Source organism: Cervus elaphus, chromosome 6, assembly GCF_910594005.1.
Source record: "Cervus elaphus chromosome 6, mCerEla1.1, whole genome shotgun sequence".
Taxonomy (NCBI): Eukaryota; Metazoa; Chordata; class Mammalia; order Artiodactyla; family Cervidae; genus Cervus; species Cervus elaphus.
The window spans coordinates 49,720,474-49,733,058 of NC_057820.1; the positions used below are offsets into that span (position 1 = coordinate 49,720,474).

At 40.5% G+C, this 12,585-nt stretch overlaps 1 protein-coding gene across 7 annotated transcripts in view; it reads left to right on the forward strand.

Annotated features, from left to right (window-relative positions):
- LOC122696614 (cyclin-Y-like protein 1) overlaps positions 1–12,585 on the forward strand; it is a 248,887-nt gene that overhangs the window by 6,867 nt on the left and 229,435 nt on the right. For 4 of the 7 annotated variants that reach the window (XM_043906861.1, XM_043906850.1, XM_043906851.1 and 1 more), the window contains exon 2: positions 4,704–4,754. The exons of the other annotated variants lie outside the window; for them this stretch is intronic. In XM_043906861.1, the coding sequence (XP_043762796.1) occupies positions 4,704–4,754 (51 nt within the window). The remainder of the gene's footprint in view (positions 1–4,703; positions 4,755–12,585) is intronic. 7 annotated transcript variants of the gene reach the window in all.

The window sequence follows — 12,585 nt, forward strand, 5'->3', positions numbered from 1 at the left end:
ACAAAATTATGACATCAATTTTTTAAACCAAAGGGACAGTATAAGCATAAAGCAAGATGAATTATTTGAAAATCCCTAGGAAGTTCTTTTACAGTAAAATTGTTTTCTTTGACACTGTGAGCATACTGTTTTGAATCCCTGTTCTTTTGGTTTTCTGAGTTTAAAAACAAGAGTATGTGTATGTATACACACACAAATATACACACACATATTCAGATACATATATCTGAATCACTTTTCTGTATACTTGAAACTAGCACAATATTGTAAATCACCTATGCTTAAATAAAAAAATGTTTATAAAAGTTTTTCATGTTCCCGCTGGCAAATTAAACAGCACAGAGACATTTTGATTACAAAGTAGCAGTTTTCTGTTGAGATACTTTCCCTGTGGCAGTTCCTGTTAGCTGACTCTACCTGACCTTAAGTAATAGACTTATACCTACTTGTTGAATTGTTAAATAATACCTTTTGTCTTCTTGCTGTGAATTTTGAGGATGTTCACCAGCTTGTTCACCTGTTTTCTTTTCCCGCCTCCCAGTTAATGATATTCATATTTTTTAAAAAGTACTGGAGGGATGGGATGGGGAGGGAGGTGGGAGGGGGGTTCAGGGTGGGGGACACATGTACACCTGTGGCTGATTCATGTCAATGTATGGCGAAAACCACCACAATATTGGAAAGTAACTAGCCTCCAACTAAAACAAATACTTAAAAAAAGAGTGTTGGCTGTCTTTCTAAATGAAGTAGTATATTTAAGCCACTGTTGCTCGTTGCTTCACGTTTCAGCAATACTCGTTGGTTCCTTACTTTGTAAAATGAGGGTATTAATACCTTTGTTCTTCCTTCCATCTACTCACCCCCCCCCCCCCACCATCCACTTTTAGTTGGTTTCTATTAGCTACACTTGATTTTACATCTTCATGGTTAGTAGTATTTCCATTTTGTAGTGTGCAACTACAACTTGTTATCTGTGCTTTATCTGTAATAAAAGGCCAATAAACTCTGTATAAGTTTACCTGTTTAGTGCCAGACCAGACGGGGTGTTAGGATTAGATTTCCTATAGGTCCAGTGTTAGGATCTCTCAGTGATCAATGCAAAGCAGTAGAGGAAAACAATAGAATGGGAAAGACTACAGATCTCTTTCAAGAAAATTAGAGATACCAAGGGAACATTTCATGCAAAGATGGGCTCAATAAAGGACAGAAATGGTATGGACCTAACAGAAGCAGAAGGTATTAAGAAGAGGTAGCAAGAATACACAGAAGAACTATACAAAAAAGATCTTCAGGACCCAGATAACCATGATGGTGTGATCACTCACCTAGAGCCAGACATCCTGGAATGCTAAGTCAAGTGGGCCTTAGGAAGCATCACTACGAACAAAGCTAGTGGAGGTGATGAAATTCCAGTTAGCTATTTCAAATCTTAAAAGATGATGCTGTGAAAGTGCTGCACTCAATATGCCAGCAAATTTGGAAGACTGAGCAGTGGCCACAGGACTGGAAAAGATCAGTTTTCATTCCAGTCCTAAAGGCAATGCCAAAGAATGTTCAAACTACCTCACAATTGTACTCATCTCACATGCTAGCAAAGTAATGCTCAAAATTTTCCAAGCCTGGCTTCAACAGTACATGAACCATGAACTTCCAGATGTTCAAGCTGGATTTAGAAAAGGCAGAGGAACCAGAGATCAAATTGCCAACATCCGTTGTATTATTGAAAAAGCAAGAGAGTTCCAGAAAAACATCTATTTCTGCTTTATTGACTATGCCAAAGCCTTTGACTTTGTGGATCACAACAGACTATTGAAAATTCTGAAAGAGATGGGAGTACCAGACCACCTGACCTGCCTCCTGAGAAATCTTTATGCAGGTCAAGAAGCAACAGTTAGAACTGGACATGGAACAACAGACTGGTTCCAAATTGAGAAAGGAGTACGTCAAGGCTGTATATTGTCACCCTGCTTGTTTAACTTATATGCAGAGTGCATGATGAGAAACGCTGGGCTGGAGGAAGCACAAGCTGGAATCAAGATTGCCAGGAGAAATATCAGTGACCTCAGATACACAGATGACACCATCCTTATGGCAGAAAGCAAAGATGAACTAAAAAGCCTCTTGATGAAAGTGAAAGAGGAGAGTGAAAAAGTTGGCTTAAAGCTCAACATTCAGAAAACTAAGATCATGGCATCTGGTCCCATCACTTCATGGGAAATAGGTGGGGAAACAGTGGCAACAGAGACTTATTTTTTGGGCTCCAGAATCACTGCAGATGGTGACTACAGCCCTGAAATTAAAAGATGCTTGCTCCTTGGAAGAAAAGCCATGACCAACCTAGACAGCATATTGAAAAACAGAGACGTTACTTTGCCGACAAAGGTCTGTCTAGTCAAAGCTATGATTTTTCCAGTTGTCATGTGTGGATGTGAGAGTTGGACCGTAAAGAAAGCTGAGCGCCGAAGAATTGATGCTTTTGAACTGTGGTGTTGGAGAAGACTCTTCAGAATCCCTTGGACTGCAAGGAGATCCAACCAGTCCATCCTAAAGGAAATCAATCCTGGATATTCATTGGAAGGACTGATGCGGAAGTTGAAACACCAATATTTTGGCTACCTGATGTGAAGAACTGACTCATTGGAAAAGACCCTGATGATGTGAAAGGTTGAAGGCAGGAGGAGAAGGGGACGACAGAGGATGAGATGGTTGGATGGCATCACTGACTCGATGGACATGAGTTTGAGCAAGCTCTGGGAGTTGGTGGTGGACAGGAAGCCTGACGTGCTGCAGTCCATGGGGTCCAAAGAGTCGGACACGACTGAGTGACTGAACTAGGATCTTAAAGCTACGCAATGAATCATAGCATTTAGGCAAAATGCCTCCTTTTTATCCCTTAATATCTGTTACTGGATTGAAAGTATTTTATGTTTTAGTTTCGTGCCTGTTCTATCTGTGATTTTCTTACAGAGTTGTTTCTCTTGTGGGATTTGTGACTGTTTTTCTCCCTTGAGTGGTGTATCTTTATTACACCCTATATGCTCTGTGCCCTCTGGAGCGTCTCAACCTGTTTGATTCACAGCATGTACTTTGTCTTCCAAATAGAGTGGAATTCCTCTGCCAGTGGTGACCACCCCTGTCTCTGTCCTTGATCCCTTTCTGCCCTCTGTGTGTGTGCCCCGCCGTCACCTGGGGCGCTGATGGGGTGGAGGGGGAGTGTGTGCTCTCAGTTCACTGCCTTTAACCTGGACGTGACGCGTTGTGCCTCACAGTGCCTGTTTTATTTACACTTTTGTGTGGAATCCACAAAGGGTGTTCTCTATCAGATATTTGAGACTTCTCTTGTTTAGTTATGTGCCATATGTACTTTAAATGCACATGAACACACTATAGAATCTAAGAAGTCTCAGTGGGACAGCTGAATTAATAGGTTTTTTATTTTTGGCTTTAGATTTGTTAGTCTTGGTCTGTGTATTGATGTGAGAATTGGATGGTAAAGAAAGGTGGATGGTAAAGAAGGATGAGCGCCGAAGAGTTGATGCTTTTTGAACTGTGGTGCTGGTGAATACTCTGGAGAGTCCCTTGGACTGCAAGGAGGTCAAACCAGTCAATCATAAAGGAAATCAATCCTGAATATTCATTGGAAGGACTGATGCTGAAGCTCCAATACTTTGGCCACCTGATGCGAAGAGCCCGCTTATTGGAAAAGACCCTGATGCTGGGAAAGATTGAAGGCGGGAGGAGAAGGGGACGACAGAGGATGAGATGGTTGGATGGCATCACTGACTCGATGGACATGAGTTTGACCAAGCTCCGGGAGATAGAGGACAGGGAAGCCTGGTGTGCTGCTGTCTGTGGGGTCGAAAAGAGTCAGACAGGACTTGACCAGTGAACAACAAACACCCATTTCATAACGTCTTCCCCACCTTGAGTCACACGACTTAGAGAAGTGATAGTTGTATCTGTATCAGACATTTCATTCGGGGCAGGATACTGAAGTGGGTTGCCGTTTCCTTTACGGGATTTTCCTAGCCCAGAATGAAATCCACGTCTCCTGCATTGGCAGGTGGCTTCTTTACCACTGAGCCACCAGGGAAGCCCATATAGGGGGTTAGGTGAAGTAAAACATAAAAGATGAAAATAACACATGAGGGTAAAAACAGGTTTTTAAAATAAAAATTCTTTTTTCCCCCTTTGCAGAAGGCATATGTGTGCTTAGCGTTAGCAGTGGTTTGAGTTTCCCTGGTGGCTCAGCTGGTATAGAATCCGCCTGCAATGCAGGAGACCCTGGTTCCATTCCTTGGTTGGAAAGATCCCCTGGAGGAGGGAGTGGCCCCCCACTCCAGTATTCTTGCCTGGAGAATCCCATGGACAGAGGAACCTGGGGGCTACAGTCTCTGGGGTTGCAAAGAGTTGCCTGAGTGACTAAGCACAGCACAGCAGTGGCTTAAAGTTTTGATTTAAGTTGTGCTGTTGGTGAGAGATGGAGGCACAGATAGCGGCCGGTCTCCTCTTTGTAGATGCACTGTGGAAACTGTGGCAGAAATTGCTACTTTGTTGGTACTGTGTATGATGATTTATACAGTGATAGTATTTCAAATTAAAAGTGCACAAATAGGAAAGATTAGTGTAAAAGTGTAAAATTTAATGGAATATTAAAAGAGTAAAGACATTTTAATGTAACTTTCTTTGTCTTTATTTTCAAGAATTCAGAAGGAACTTGCAGAAATTACGTTGGGCCCACCCCCCAACTGTAGGTAAGTACTTAATGGATTTTTATTTGTATCTTTTGCAGAAGGTGTAATCGAACTATTGCTGTGATGTCTCAACTATTGTTGTTGGAGCCTGATTAATTAGCGAAAACATGGTTCTGTTTTGGACTTAAGTGACTGTGAAGACAGTGGTTGTGGTGGTCTCCATGCAGAAATGGAATCTTCATGAATCTGTTTGTAATGGTAGATGGAGTTGCCAAAAAAAGAGTAATGCAATAACAGTAAGATAATGGAATTATAGGGTAACACATACAATGATCTTTTAGTGGAAGAGGTGTTGGAGTTTTAAATGATTTCTTTCATGATAGAGTAATACTGTGGCTAAAATATTTGCTGTTTGATAATTTATTTAGTTGTTATCTTGCTGAAAATTGATTTTTAGAAGTGCTGGAACATTAAACAGTGTTTCTTCATGGTTTACATTATTTCTTATAGTCCTAGGTTGTGGTGATTGGAGGCGGTGAGGTTAAGTTTGAAACACTCTCTCCATTATGACCACATACCCTCAATCTGGTCTGAGTTTACTGATGGGAAGTTAAAGTGCTTGCTTGGAGTTGATTAATGATATATGTAGAGTAGAAGGAGGGAAGTTAGCTTCTGCTGTATCTTGGATCTGGTACAGTAGTCGGAAGATGGCTGTTTGACTCCTTGAAGAAGTTTGTGTTTTGATGTCAGTTCAGTGTTGGAACCAAGCCACTGCGGAGTTGTGTAGTTTAAATGGTAGCGCTGTGCGTCAGAGGCGAGAGGACGCGCTTCAGTATTGAGTACATTGTTGGTGTGATTTCTGATTTAACTGAGCTTGTTTTAATATGAAAGCAAAGATAACAGCTCTAGGTATTAATGGAAGTGAAAAACCTGTAGGTGGCTAAATGGCTAATTGACAGCCATTTTTGTGTAGGAAAGATTCTAATAAGACTTAATGTTTGTAGTGAATTTATTGTAGTTCTTTACACGGGAGTCACATTTATAAACTTGTAGTAATAATGTTCGAAGAATATTTCACTCAACTAGAACAAATCACTTCTTGGTTAGGAGAAGCTGTTGGGTAGTCAGGTGTTTTTGTCACACTTAGGCTGTGTTACCTTAGAGCTGTTTCAGACGTCACATCTTTGTTTAAGCTTTGGTGGCCAATTCGTGTAAATGGATTGATTTGTGGAAAAACTTCAGTTTGAATTAAACTCTCTTGTTTCGTAGGGTAGTATTTGTTTTAATGTTTGAATCTTTTTTTTTTTTTTAATAAACTGTGTTTACCACATATATTATTCCTGTTACCTTTCTTTACAAACAACTGAAATGGTACAATATATGAACTTAGTTTATATACTTTGAAAACTTTGTTTAAACTTTGAAAACAGATTATTGGCAAAATAAATTAATTGCTTTGTTTTAATGAGCTTGTTTAGGGCTCCTTTTTGATGAATGTAATCCCTGTATAATATGTGATGATTAGAGTTTGCAGTTTTGCTATCAGATATATTATTTCCTGGTGCATTACTCTAATTTAGTTTTGACTTATTACAGATAATAATTTAACTTAGATTAAACCAATATATTATAAATGTGCATGGAAACTGAAAATTCTGAGGAAGAAAATTACATGATGTTTATTCCTTAAATAAACTAAAATGGTTAAATCATAGTTCTGTTTAATGTAAAAAAGAAATGTTTTAACTATGGAAATTTGGGGGTTTACTTTTTCATTGAGCCTTAGTTAAAGTGTACTGGTTGTGCAAGCAAAATATTTCTAATAGTTTTTCATTTAAAAAATGTAGATGTCACATATAATTAGCTCCTCAGTTTCAAGAAAGAAACCTACTCAGTTGTATTTTTTCCCCCCAGTTTTATTGAGATACTGACATATAACATTGCAGAAAGATAGCTTGTTCGGTGGATTTGCTGGCTTATGGAAACTTCCACTGTAATCCTTTTAACCATGTGAAGATTGGATAGCTCACATTGCTTCAGAACAAGGCCTACGGGTGCAGCTTCTTTGATCCCTAGATAGCTGATGGACTGATCAGGCAGGGACGAAGGTCGTGCCCACCTTCATGTTCGTGGCTCCCCTGTTGCATAGGGTCTTCTTTGCTGCGCTGGTGTAAGTGGGGGTTCCTGCCGCCCCCTGCGGGCCCTGCCCCTCGCGTCAACACCCGCTGCGGGCCCTGCCCCTCACGTCGACGGCCATGTGGGCCCTGCCCCTCACGTCGATGCTCACCGCGAGCCCTGCCCCTCACGTCGATGGCCATGCGCTTGCTAAGGGGTTTACCGTAGGCCTTGGATTTTCTGTGGGTGTGTCGGGTTAGAGATGGGACCTCGGAACTTGAGTGCATCTCTTTTAAGATGCCCGCTAAGCGACTCTTGGGTTCATATTACAGGGACAAGCATGTGTTTGTCTTCTACTGTAGTATTGTTGAAGGTCTCCCCTGCCCCACCCCCCCAGGTTTTCAACAGACTTAAATCTTTTAAGAGTATGCGCAAAATATTTTGATGATCAGTTAAATTATTTCTTTGTATAGGTAATATCTGCCTATACAGTTTCTAGGTATCTTTTCACTTTTTTGGGTCATTGTTGTCTTTGAGGTAAAAGTGCAGTAATCTTTTTTTCTTTTTAGGCTGGATTAAGTTAATTCTTTTATAACATTAGAATTAATATTTAAAACCAAAACTTTATGATTTATCTAAGAAAAAAGTTTCTATTCCCAGAATGGTAGGGTCTGTGGGATCATAGGCATAGGAAAGTGCACATGATCTGGGTGGGATTCGGTTATATACATCGAGTATTCTCTGTGGATAGTAGAGGTGCTTTGCTGAGTCTCGGTGTGCGGTGAGAACGTAACTGGCCCGTGGCGTTTGAAGGGCTCTCTCCGAGGCCTCTGCAGGGGCCCGCGTGTCGGTCCCGCTCTGAGCTGGAGGTGCTGCCAGTGGCCGCAGCTGCTCACTGCCTCAGTGACCTGCACGCCAGCTTAGCTTCTAGACGACTATGCTGCGGCTTTGGGGACTCCGCAGAGCCGTCAAAAATGCAGACTCAAAATCTGTAAATGTGCTGGTGTGCTCATTCCTATTTCCTCAATGTCAGTGGGAAACTGGCAGCTAGCTGGAAAAATTTCTGAATTAAGATACAAGTTTCTGTCATCCTGAGGATAACCTGTGTCTCTGATTGCACAGAAGCTAGATTCAAATTCTGTTATGGTCTGATACTGCCCAAATTTATATTAGCTTTATAAGCATGGAAATGACAGAGATCCTTGCTACTTTTTAAAAGTAGAGACTGTGGTAAAATGATTTGCTTGGATTTTGATTTTTGATTTACTATTTGAGCAAATGAAAGGAGAAAATACTTAAGAGGATGTAGTTCAGTTATATTAGCAGTTTTTACTTTTATTGCTATGTTTCAATTATCTACTCGTTGAACACAGACTCTGCTTTATTTTTTAATTGTAACAGCTTTATTGAGATGTAATTTGAAGTGTAAATTTCAGTGACTTTTAGTGTCTTCACTGCTTTATATCTGTCATAATCAATTTTGCATTCAGATCACCCCAAAAGATACACCATACCTTTTAGCAATCCTTTCCCATTTCCTCCCAATTTCACAACCATCCAGCCCTGGGCAACCATCGGTCTACTTTTGTCTCTATAGATTTGCCTTCAGGACATTTTGTACAAATGGAATCATACAATATGTAGTCTTTTGTGACTGGCTTCTTTCATGAAGCATAATGTTTGCAAGATTCATCCATGTTGTAGCATTCATCAGTACTTTATTTTTGTCTCTGAATAATATTCCATTGTGTGGCTATAGTACATCCTATTTATCTGTTCATCAGCTGATGGAAGTTTGGGTTGTTTCCACTTTGTGGTTATTGTGAATAATGCAGCCATGAACATTTGTGTACAAGGTTTTGTGTGGACATTTGTTTTCATTTCTCTTGGGTATAGATAGACCTAGGAGTAGAATTGCTGGGTCAAACACTAACTGTGTTTAACCTTTTGGGGAACTGCCGGACTATATTCCAGAGTGGCTGCACCATTTTACCTTCCTGACATCAGTGTATCAGAGTTCCAGTTTCTCCACTGCCTTAGCAACTGTTATTGTCTGTCTTTTAATGATGGCCCTCCTTGTCGGTGTGAAGTACTGTGTCACTGTGGTCTGGATATTTCTTACCCTGCTGTATAACAATCTTGATGACTATCTTTTCATATGCTTATTGGACATTTTTGTATCTTGTTTAGAGAAATGTCTATTCAAATTCTTTGACAGTTTTTAAGTTGTTTTGTCTTTTTTGTTGTTGAGTTGTAAGTACTATTTATTTATTTTGACTACAAGTCCCATATCAGATATATGGTTTGCAAATATTTTCTTTCATTCTGTGGATAGTGTTTTCACTTTCTTGATAGTTCCTTTTAAAGCATAAAAGTTTTAAATTTTGATGAAGTCCAGTTTATCTATTTTTTTGTTACTTTACACACTTGCTGTTATTTCTGCAAAACCATTGCCTATTCCAAGATTAAGAAGATTTTTGCCTACATTTTTCTAATAAGACTTTTTTAGTTTTAGCTTTTATATTTTGGTGTCTGATCCATTTAGTATATGGTGTGAGCTACAGGTCCAACTTCATGCTTTTCTTGTAGATACCCAGTTATCTCAGCACCACTGCTACAAAGACCCTTTTCCCCAGTGAATTATCTTCATATCCTGTTGAAAAATCAATAGATCATAAATGTGAAGGTCTATTTCTGAACTCTCAGTATTATTCCATTGATCTATGTCTGTTGTTAGGCCAGTACCACAGTCTTGATTTTTGTTGTTGAGTCACTAAGTCGTGTGTGACTCATTGCAACCCCATGGACTATAGCCCACCAGGCTCCTCTGTCCATGGGATTTCCCAGGCAGGGATACTGGAGTGGGCTGCCATTTCCATGCCCAGGGGGTCTTCCCAACCCAGAGATGGAACTCGTGTCTCCTGCATTGGCAGGAGATGCTTTACCACTGAGCCCCCTGGAGCTCTGTGGTAAGTTTTGAGTCAGAAACTTTGGTGTGTAAGTCCTGTAACTGATTCACTTTTCACTGTTCTAACTCATTAGTTAAGGCATCATCGGAATGGATGAGACTGGGACTGGGCGTACGCCTTACCACTGTTTCCTCCTCCTGTTGTTGAGAGCCACTGACCAGAGGAGGGTCTGTTTGCCAGACCCTAGTAACTGAGACAGTGTGTGGGGAAAAAGTGTGTGAGTTAATGCTTTCCAAACTGTATCATAGAACAGGAAGGCATTGAGATAGAAACTAGGGATTGTGTCTGTATAGGTGTGATTTCTACAGAGAGCCAACAATGTAAAAATCTGTTGTCGTTAATTATTTTCCTTTTATTGGTCATTATAATAATATTTGTGCAGCATTTTGTAGCTTTTAAAGGATTTTTATGTATGATGCAGTTTAGTCTTTTTCTGTGAGACTCCTGGAATTAAGTAACTTGCTCAGGATTGCATGACTAGAAATGGTTGATTTGCATTTAAACCCAGGTTTTCTGATCATTCATCCTTTATTTTTCCAAATGTGTGAGTAGATAGAGAAATACGTTAAACATTACATTTGTGGCTAGGTACATGTGGTTTAGTTAAGGAGAAAAAAAAAAGAAAAAATCAACATGCAAGGCAATCCAATATATTGTAGGTACTATGCTTGATTTAAATTTCTGAATTCCATGAAACAATAGTTAGTTGGAACACTCTGAAAAGTAATTATTTGAGTAGTGTGATTTCTGTGACACTTTTCTGTCGTGTGTGTGTTTGTATGGGTGTATATGTTCGTGTTATGTTGTTACTGGCACTGAGCCAGGTAAAGGATATTTTTTTACATTTGGCAGTTTGCAGTTCCATGTCTGCACTTTTAATGCCAAATTGTTTTTCCCTGTTCCTCAGCCTGATTCTCCGTCATGTTCCCCTACACCTCAGTATTCACTGAGGGCTTCCTGTGTTAGATCTGTGGTAGGAAAAGTGTAGGTTGCAAGAAGGTAATCAGATGTAGTTCCTAATCCTGTAGATACGGTTAAAACTAACTGAGAGAGAAAACATAAAATGCTTTAGGACCAAGACCAGGGAAATGATGGTGCTGTTGGCAGAGACTGCCGGTATCTGTAGACTGCGGGTCTTAAAAGGGATCTGCTTCCCTCTTTACCCTGTGACCCTAAAGCCGATGGCCTTGTGTATTCTTCAGCATTAGTAATTAGCTGCCTTTTTTTTTCATTTATTTTTATTAGTTGGAGGCTAATTACAATATTGTTGTGGTTTTTGCCATACATTGACATGAATCAGCCATGGATTTTCATGTGTTCCCCATCCTGATAATTAGCTGCATTTTGTAGAAACCTGACCTCTGGTTCTGTTTTATTTTCTTACTCTTTTTCTCCACCGTGTGTCTTCTCAACACTTTGTACTCTTATACTGTGTAAGTTTTTTTCAAAGCCACCTCAGTCTTTGGAGCAAGGCAGATTATTAGTAAATAAACACTGGATAACTGAAAGGTGATGTGAACACCTTTTTGTTAGCAGAATGCTGGAGTGCCTCTTCTGAGGAGTCAGTCGTGTCCAACTCTTTGTGACCCCGTGGGCTATAGGCCGCCAAGCTCCTCTGTCCATGGGATTCTCCAGGCAGGAATACTGGAGTGGGTTACCATGCCCTCCTCCAGGGGATCTTCCCAACCCAGGGATCGAACCCAGGTCTCCCACATAGCAGGCGGATTCTTTACCGTCTGAGCCACCAGGGAAGTCCAGGGAAGCAGAATGCTGGAGTGCCTCTTATGAGGAGTCATTAACATTGACAAAATTTAAGTATATGTTGAGGCCCTGTGATGCTGAATTTTTCATATGCATGTCTCCTTTCTTCAGTAGAGATAATAGAAGCATATTTTTCATTCACTCCTTTGAGTTCTGGACTCCATGGCTGCAGTGTTGCGTGGTTTTGCATAGACTCTCCGAGGACAAAAGTCTTTGCTGACATCTGGGTTGCTGGAAGTGCAACCCTGGAGCGCGTGCGGGGGCCTGGGCCGGGGGCCGAGGGGGCATGGACGGCGCTGCAGCCCTGGGGAGCATGGTCGGCCCGGACCTTCCCCTGGCAGAGCTGTGTCGGGAGCCTCACGCCTGTTTGTATTCTTGCTTCTGTACCTTCTTTGACATTCGTGGTGTGCGCTTTCATTACCACGGACAGTGCACGTGTGCTTCTCTTTTTGCTTCACCTCAAAGCTGACTTTTCACCGGACACAGCCAACACCGCCGCGAGGGGCCCTTGCTGCAGACATCGTGGTCCAGGCGCAGTCGTTTGCTGCCAGCACCTTTACTTTAAAACTGAGCTTGGGGAAGACGTCACTGTCTCAATAAGACCCTGGAGAGATTCCTTCCTTTCTTACTCCAAGATGTTACTTCTTAGCATCTGCCTTTAACCATAGATTTTTAAAGTATTTATTTCATAATAAGGGAAAATGTTGAGTGATAGAGTTTTGTACCCATTATTTGTGACTTCTGATTTTCTTTTTATTTTTTTCTAATCTTTGCTGCTTTAAGAACAGTATAAGAATGTCTGAAAAAAACATGCATTAACTGATCACAAAGGGATTATACTTTATAACAGCAATAGAACATTTTATCATTTATTTTAGTTTGCCTGGTTTTATAACTGGTTATTATTTCAGATTTATTACTTAAGTACTTTTGATAGAAAGTGTCATGTTACTGTCTAGCAGGTAATATTTTAGTTCACATAGCTGTTCTGTCTTTAAGATGTCCTGAAAGCTATTCTTTAGTGTGCCCAAAGCATTTTCTTTACA